Raw genomic sequence first — 9437 nt, 5'->3', positions numbered from 1 at the left:
CTGGAAATGTTCCAGCTTGAGGACACACACGGTATTTATGTTTTTTTATTCTTCAGTTCCTCCCCCTGATAACACGCAGTGTGAATTTCAACTTGACAGAAACCGAGAGTTACAATGATTAAAACAGGTTCCAAGAAATGTGACTCATTTGAGAAAATGAATCCAGAAATGTGTGATTTGCGCCTGTACACCTGCGAGTCCCCGCACAGCAGCCTGTTCACTCTGCCGTCACAGGGGCGGACCACTTCCACGCTGCTGCATAGACCAAGGGCCGTCTGCAGCCTGAGTGACCTGCTGTAAATGAGACTTTGAGAGACTCCAGACTCCATCGCCTGTAAGGCACTGCAATTTGCAGAGCCATGTAAGGTGAGAAAATCATACACCCAATAATCCCTCCATAACCTGTCCGGTCCCCTGGGATGATGCAACTGGGAAAAAAATGAACTGTTAAAAAAAGAATTGACTGAATTGATTGAATGTTTGTTGTTGGTGTCCGTCTGCCTTCGCTGATATAATTTCTTTTTGTCTCAGTTAAACCATTCAGCTGTTCAACCCTGGCGGTTACTCTGTGAGGACATGGCGATTTTGAGCGACACTGTCTGTCCATGGCTGCTGGAACTTTCTGTGCATCTGCTGTGGTTCTCTCTTTGTGCTCACAACTTATTACTTAAAAAAAAAAAAAAAAAAAAAAAAGAGGCGGGGGTTGATGGTGTGGGAGGGGCCTGGGTTTGGGGTGGAGAGGAAGGGGTGTGGTTTAATACTTGTTTTAAAAAAAAAAAATCTGTGGCAGAGGGCTGAGCTTCCCCTGTTTGTCCTGAGAATGATCTCGCAGACGTGCGTAAGCTGTGGTGAGAACTACTTCTCCTTTCTCTTCCTCTCTCTCAGATGCTCATCACAGGAAACCATATAACTGCCACTTAACAGCCGGCTTAAAGCTGTTTTTGCTGTCGCTGACTTTACCAGGTTTGCATCTGGATGGGGACCTGTGGATGGGGGGCACAAGTAGGCAACATTCGGGACCTCACGCGACCTGGTCACACTGAATGGAAGGGAGATCTGGAGATCTCTCTAGAGGGAACAAAAATTCTGGGTCCCCTTGAGACCCCAGTCAGGCACCAACCACCAACAGCAGCATTACCACTCGACAGGTGAGCGTATGTTCCCTTATCATTATGAACAGGTATTCATTAAGATAAAAATACATTGTTCAACCGGCATGGTATTTTCTGTATAGATACCTTGAGAAGCATTCAGCCAACGTATTTAGGGAAACTAATCTTATAAATAATTTTTTACATATTAAAAATTTTCCATTTGTTTTTAAAATGTATCTATCTATCGTTTTCAAACCTGATGTTAATTCACAAAGTATACTGTGTGAAAGTTAGTTCAAAGGCTACTTTTCGCCTTTATTCCCTGGGCTATGTCAGTACAAATATGACAGAAATGTTTCAGACTAGACTTGTTAGGCCAGGGCTTCTCGGAGATGAAAGTCGTCTGCTATGCCGCCTCAGACTCTTCTGAGACGTCCTCCATGGTGCTGCGCTCTGGCGGGTGTCCTCAAACTGCTTTCACAGACAAATTCGGGAGATTTAAGGGCGCAGTCCATTAAAGTCCATTTATCATAACCGGATAAAACCACCCTCCGTAAGGTCACACATTGCAGGGGGAGAGCTCACAGCAAGCAACACCGGTAAAAATATTCATTTTCTAAATATTTCTCACAGTGCATTTAATACAGATCATAGTTCACTGTCTCCTTCCTTGGGAGATCTGGCACTTATAGTGAACAACACATTCAACAAAACACATTGTTCAATATGAAGATTGTATATTGTATATCAAATGTGACACAAAAGAAGTCAATTAAAATTGAACACGTTATTCAGTCTATTGCATAAGATATATTCATAAAATATTGTGGTTTTAAACTGTACTTTCAGTTTTAAAGCTTAGTCATAATGAATGTGAAAAACACTTCAAACTTCAAACTTCAAACAGAAATGCATTTTAAAGGCAGAAATGCATTTGCAGAAAGGGTAATGCACCTATTTTTTCTTTGTTTTCTTTCTTTAGGCCATACAAATGGCTGCCCTCCACAAAATGGAACTTTGTTTTTTTTTTTGTTTTAAAAAAAAAATGTTTTAAACAAACTGAAATGTCAAATCCATATCTGTGTGTCTTTAGAGATGATCAAATGATCCATAATTGAAATATTCCAGCCCCGGGCTTTCTCCCCCCAATTCTGTTTGTTAACATAACTTTATTTCCATTATAAATAATTTGATTTAGGTAATGGGTCCACATCTCTTGTCATGGCAACGTAAATGAAGTAAATACTGATTAAGGCTGGGACCGATCTGGGCTTGGATTTAGAAAGACTGCAGAGGCCTGTTGTTGCATACTAGCTCAGTTATGCTGTTTTCTTCAGGAACACCACTGCAGTTTGTCTCGAAGAATAAGAATAAAAAAAGATAAACAGAAATGCTTATACCTCCCTATACAGTCCTGTTGTTATAACTTCTCTCGTACTCACACACACACACACACCAATAAAACACACAGAAGAAAAGAATGAAGTTCACACTGTAGCCTGGTGAATAAACATAATTAAAAAAAATCTCGTTTACTGCTAGCCGTTAGTTCCCTGAATGTACGGCATGTGGTTTGCTTGACTTTGAACATCCTGGAAATCTTGCTTTAGCAATTTTGCGGTGAACGGTTTCATGGGAATATTTCCCTGCATGGAAAAATACCACAACAGACCACCGTGGCTTCTGTCTAGCCAGCTGACAAGCTCTCGGGATATTTTCCTCCTGAGGTTTGCAAGCGGCCAGGACTTCTGCTTGAAATGCGCTGAGGTTCTGGTCAAGGGAAGTACCAGATGACTCGCGGTGGCTCCCGTCATCACGGGATGGACGGTGGCCTACGAACCCGTGCGCGGTGCTGCGTGGACTGGACGTGCGGTTTTGATACCATATTTGTACACTGTACGTCCGTCTACTTTTTGAATGATGGTAGGGGTCTGTTCCAGGGAATGTATTGGCCCGTTAAGAGACTTGAGAAGTTTGGGAACGGGCAGGTGTTGTGGGGGCCTCTCTGGTGGAGATATACTCTGCTCGCTTGGAAGCTTTTGTTATCTGCTGACAGGCAGGGCTGGGCAGCAAATGAACACTGTTATTCACCGACGTGTGCGCTCACATGCACACACGTTGGTAAGTCACATACGTTACCTCAAGTAAATAAAATGTGTTGAGCAGGAAACAGTTCAGGTAACGTATGTGGCTCACATGCCCACACAATTATAAGACACTTACGTTATCTCAACTGTATCCTGCTGAACCCATTCCATTTGCTGTAACAGGTGCCTTATTACATTTCATGTTACATTCATTCTACCCTAATTTACACCTGGCCAGCCAGTAGGGGATGGGCTCCCCCTCTATAGCTATGTCCCTCCAGAGATTTCTACCCACTGGGGAGTTTTTTCTCACTACCATTTGAGGGTTTTTCCCCCACTCGGGGAGTTTTTTTTAACCTCACGTGCTTGCTGTTTGTGGGTAAATGCCTAGTTTGTATTTGTGATAGATTTTTTGTAGAAAGCCCTGTACAAATGAAATTTGACGTGATTTGATTTAGTGCTGTACACAGGAAATTAATTCTGATCCACTCGGCAACACATTCAGTGCAGTTACCTTAAGCCGCGTGGAACTTTCCCCAGGAACTAGCAACCTTTTGAGGAACTCAGTGCGTTTCGACCACAGGAACTAGGGTCTAAATTAAGTTCTGGGGACTTTATTTTACAAACCAAAAAAGTCCCTGCTCGGGGGAACTTTTGGGGTGGGGCGCAAGCGCTGAATATTTCTGATTGGTCGACTACACGCAGTATTTTATTTCAACCGCCATTTAAAAAAATCTGCAGCCGCAAACCGATTTATTTTCATAATAACTTGAATTAAAACTTGTACGTTATGCGGCGCAGTAGTCTACTTTTGGTTATAGCCTGCCAATGTCTTGGAACAGATGAGAAATTAAGATTGAGGATTATAACGTGTGCTCTTCTGTTCTTTTCTTGCTTTAGTATTCGTTTTATAAAATGTTAAGCATTCGTGCTGGGACAGCATATTACGTACCAAGACATTCAAACGGTTTAATTCGGTTGCTGAATATTTTCTTCCGGATTTTCTTTGTTAGTCCGTTATAATTGACTCTAAATGTTTGACACAGTTATGTGAGGTATGCGGTAGTTCTGGGTAATTTACATTGGGGATACAGTAAAAGCAAACTAGAAATCACCTTCTGCACTTTTTGTCAGGGTAAAATAACCGGTTAATTCTAGTAATCGTCCCTTTTGCTTTTTTAGACTGCTGTAATTTCACTCTGCTATTCTTCAATTCCACAAAAAGACCAGGAAGACTAGACATGGACTCTATTTATGGTGCATGGTTCGCATCTGGAGGGCACACTTCGCTGCTCCGCTAGCAGTAACTTTCAAGGAAAGCAAACGGTGGCTGTACCACTGCAATATTCATTTAAATTTTCACCCAAGTCCGAGTTGTCATTCTATTTATTCTTGTTATTTTGCGATTACTATATTGGAAATGACGATAAGAGTCGAATGAATCAATTCAACAGCAAATTGTTTACGACGTGTGCATGTTCTCTGCTGTTGTTACCAGTTATTTGTGGAATGTGAATGCATTCTGTCATCTCGGATGTCAAGACATGAAAGTGAATGTTCGCATAAAAACATAATGAATGTGTTTAACAGGATATATAAAACAGTTACAATCTGTATATTGGCCTGTTATATCCTGTTTGTTGCATAACAACGGTCCAAGTCGAACTACCAACGAGAGTTTTGCTTGACAACGGTAAAATAATATGCCCAAACGGCAAACGAAAAAAATTAATAAATTCTAAAGTAACCATATATAGTAATTGTTGGTAACCCGTTGTATAAGTGGAATAAACCCCTCCGGCTGTCCCGGTTATTGGAAAATAATGTAGGCTACTTCGGTGGTAGTATGGGGTTACAGAAGAAAACATAGGACAGATGGACCGACGACGACGTCGCTTTTACATACGTAAGTGGACTAAAAATTTGCCTAATCTTCGTGGGTCTTTAGACCGCGGTGGAAACGCAGACAACAATGTGCTGAAGGAACCTTTTAGTTCCTTGAAAAGTAGTTCCTGGGACTAAAAGTTCCGGGTACTTTGGGTGGAAACGCGGCTTTAATGTGTAGCTGCAACTACCTTGAAATTGGTCATGTTGTTAATATATGGGGTTTTTCTTCCTCAACACCAACCATCAATGGTTATTATATGCTATTATATTGCTTGGTTGGAGAACCTAATTTTTGTTGGGTAAGCACAAATCCTTGTTGGCTAAGCACTGTGGTCAGCCACTTTATCGATTGGCTCTCGAAACACGACCTTTTTTGTTGGCAACCTTTGTTACCATTAGCCACCAGTCACAGAAGCTGAGGTGGGAATTGCATGCATATGGACCTGCTGCACATAGACGGCTCTAAAAAAAACACCGCTTTTTCTTTTCACCAGCAGTCAATGGTTTTCTAGACTGTAAACGTCAAAATCAGGTTGGAGCTAAACAAGCACTGAGGGGAAGCAAGAGAGGTAAGAGACCTCTGAATTTAGACCAGTGACGTCTTAACGCCTCGTGAACACACACTGAGAAAAAGATCAGTCATCGACACCCGAAAAGCAACGCTGATGAAATTCTGCACCGAAGATCACAATAACCAGACAAAAATAGAATTTTGTATCGTTAAGCAAGCAGGATGCCCAAATGTCACAGCATGGGAAACGTCAACGTTTCGACACTGCAAGCATCATCTTTATCAAAATCAAAACGTCAGTCTGACAATTTGACCTTGTTTTTTTAATTAAACTTTTTTTTGCATGCTCTGACATTTGAGTGTCTTTTTGACATTTTGAGCGTGAAAGACTGCTTTGTGACTAATGGAGACGTTGGCTTAGTTTGGAAAATCACTTATATGGGTCCTGGGCCCAGGAATTTCACCCGGCAGCTCTGGCATGGAGTCTACCAGCATATTTGTGAAGGAGGACTATGCCAACACCCATGCCTAACTGATTGAAGTGGAAAATGCTGTCAGCATTGCTCTGAAAAATTTCATGAAGGCAAGGTTCGGTTCAGATCTGGTGACTGAAAAGGCCTCAACCTCCAATGCCCCAAATCCAATCAGAGAGAACCTGCGCTCTTTTGGATAAGAGTATATTGGCATGTTGATAGATGCAGCTTTCTGCAGGTATAAGAGTGTTAGCATTGGGGGGGGGGGGGGGGGTGGGGGGGGCGGGGGTGGGGGGGTGTGGTGGGGGTAGATGTTCTCTTGGAAACATGAAGTGAAGATTGACATCGCATTTTCCTTTGAAGGGTTCTGTCTAACCACGCCAGGGAAATGCTGCCCACACTTTTAGGAAACTGCCAGTACCTTTCATTGTTGAAACACTGTTGTGTTGTTGCTGCCTTAGAATGCACACTAAACCCAACACAGCATGAGATGCATTCAGTTTGCCAACTAAGGCCCAAGCTCCTTTAAGTGATCACATGCTCAGCAGTACCTCTGATTCTGCTGCACGTCTTCACTAACTTTCAAACACAAATTTAAATCCACCTACACACACAAACAGAGTCACACACACAAGCGTATGCTCGCGCGCACACACACACACACATGCACACACACACACAGACACACACACACACACGCGCATGCACACACACACACAGACAGACAGACACACACACACACGGCCACACGCACACAAACACACACGCGCATGCACACACACAGACACATGCACAAACAAATGTCTTGATTGGCCAGATTGTCCTAATGTACTGATATTCATGATCACACGTGTACCTGGTATTATAAGAAATTATTCAAATCAAATATGTATTCTCAATTTGAAAGGAAATTTATGTCCCTGGACTGTTGCATTGCATTTTTTAAAACCAGGTTCTGGGGTTAAGGAACATTTTGTCTGGTTCCCTCGAATGTTTTTACTTTCAATAGATTTAATCTTAAAATGTGCAAAGTTCTTGCATTGGTTTTGTGCTTTTGTTCTATGAATTACCATGTGTTTATTGTTTTCATCATTGACTGTTTTGACTATGTGCATGCATACATGTTGATATTCATTTATTATTATTATTATTATTATTATTATTATTATTATTATTATGTGAAAGAAACATGATTAGGACTTTTTGGAAAATCACTGGCAAAATTTGGAACAGATCTTCATGTATGTGATATTTCTTTATGACTCTTCAGCTTTTCACTGATCTGTCTCTATTGCAGGCCCGGAGAGATACGTTCACTATGAACAACTCAAGCATCTGTGTGGACATAGATCACAGCTACATCAGTGACGTGCTGATGGGCATATACATCCTGGCCTTCGTGCTCGGCCTGATCTTCAACCTTCTAACGCTGGGGCCAATCCTGCGTCAGGTGTGCAGCCAAAATGTGCTGGGGGTGTACCTGCTCAACCTGTCCATCTCTGACCTGCTATACATTTTCACCATGCCCCTCTGGATTTACTATTACCATAGCGACCACCGCTGGACCCTGGGGCTGCAGGCCTGCCAGCTGGCCGGCTTCTTTTACTACTCCAACATGTACGTCAGTATCTACCTGCTGTGCTGCATTTCGGTGGACCGCTGCCTGACCGTCACCTTCCCCCTGAAGGCCAGAGTCTTCCGCCGTTCCCGCTACGCCTGGGCCATCTGCGTGCTGGTGGCCACCGTGGTCATGGCCCTGCACGCCCTGGTGCTGGTCTGGGATAAAGTGGATAACCCCCTGGACAAGAACCAGCGCTGCTACGAGAGCTACCCCATGACCAGCAGGGTGGCGCTTTTCAACCTGATCCGGGTGGGGGTGTCCTTCATGGGGCCCCTCCTGGTCCTGGGGTTCTGCTACATGCGGATCTTCTCCAAGGTGCGGCGCAGCTGCGGGGTGGAGGAGCAGGTCAAGCGCAAGGTCAAGCTGCTGTCCATCGCCGTCTTGGTCATCTTCACCGTCTGCTTCGCCCCCTACCACATCCTGCTGCTGACGCGCTCCCTGGCCTTCTACTGGATGGAAAAGTCGCAGAACTGCGCCTTTGAGCAGAAGCTGCACTTCTACTTCTCCTGCACGTTGGCCCTGTCCAGCCTGAACAGTGTGATTGACCCGCTGCTCTACGTGCTGGCCAGCAACGGGGTGAAGGAGGAAATACGCCGTTTCTGCTGGCGGGCCGGGGACTTGGGCCTGAAGGACAAGGGCACCTACCACCCGCACCAGAGCACGCAGGCATGCCTCACCAACCTGACATAATCCCGGGCGAGCCTACTGCACCTCATCAACATGCGTGCGAGAGAGCGAGCGCGTGCTCGCACCTGCGCGACCGGCCAGCGTCCATATTTAAACTGGATTCACTGTGTCCCTTCATCTGAAGGAGGAAGTGAGCAGATGTGTTTTTAGGAGCATGGATGGGAGCTGGGGTCCAGGACACTGGGAATAGACGGATACTCTCCCAGGAGATTCCCCACAGAATCTATTCAAACGCTCAATCTCAAGCAATCCGCTGCATTGCTCGGGTGTTTCTTTAAAATCATGGAAGGGACACAATGAATTATTCATAGAAAAACCTTTCTCCTCAAGCGCTCACACAATGTAATGTTATCAGTTTGAGGGACTTGAACTGTGATATCGCACAAAAACATCTTAGTGGATAAATTCATGCTTTTAACATGTAAAATGACTGTGATTGTGCATACCCTCTCTTTTTGTATTGCATTTTTAAAATGTCTGAAATGTGAGTGACATGTAGTGCAAGCTTTTTTACAGTGATGCTTTTTTATTTTTTATTTCTTAACAGGATTTCTCGGTTAGGTGCTTATTTTCTGGCAACAGACTAGCTTTTTAGACTGGCACAGAGACCGAAAACACTTCAGCTGTCATCAAAAAGCCTATAATGAATATATACATAACCTATACTTGTTATGTTAATAGACTCTTATGAATGTATTGATGTCAACAGTTTGCCTAAAACATTTAATAGAGTTCGTGTTTAAATGTATTCATAAATGACAAACAATTTCAAGGTCCTGTGAAGAGATTAATGAAGTATAAGCTTTTCAATTACATGTAATTAAAATGTCTGTTCACAACAGTGATAGGTTTCTGTTCCATTTATGTTTTGGCTGCCATTAATTATGTTGTGGCCCTCATAAAAGCAATTAGTTAATGTAATAGGTTACTCTGAGGAAGGAGTGGAATGTGACCATGGCATGTCAAGCACAAAAAAGTAAATGTCGAAAACACTTAGCTAAATATTTAGCAAATTTATAAAGCATTTACCTAAATGTATGAAACATTTACTAAATGTTTTAAACTAAATGTTTCAGA

General features: G+C 43.0%; 1 protein-coding gene across 1 annotated transcript; it reads left to right on the top strand.

Moving 5' to 3' along the window:
- The first annotated feature begins 786 nt into the window (after positions 1 to 786).
- On the top strand, positions 787 to 9203 carry gpr184 (G protein-coupled receptor 184). The gene is made up of 2 exons (XM_035383678.1): positions 787 to 1148; positions 7350 to 9203. The coding sequence occupies exon 2, from the start codon at positions 7371 to 7373 to the stop codon at positions 8361 to 8363; it is 993 nt and encodes a 330-aa protein (XP_035239569.1). The 5' UTR covers positions 787 to 1148; positions 7350 to 7370; the 3' UTR covers positions 8364 to 9203.
- The last annotated feature ends 234 nt before the right edge of the window (positions 9204 to 9437 follow it).

Source organism: Anguilla anguilla, chromosome 12 (assembly GCF_013347855.1).
Source record: "Anguilla anguilla isolate fAngAng1 chromosome 12, fAngAng1.pri, whole genome shotgun sequence".
Lineage (NCBI taxonomy): Eukaryota > Metazoa > Chordata > Actinopteri > Anguilliformes > Anguillidae > Anguilla > Anguilla anguilla.
This window is presented reverse-complemented; position numbering and strand designations above follow the sequence as displayed.

Bases quoted from the DNA above. Each gene is read 5' to 3' on its own strand.
- gpr184 (XM_035383678.1), top strand. From the start codon at position 7,371: ATGAACAACTCAAGCATCTGTGTGGACATAGATCACAGCTACATCAGT.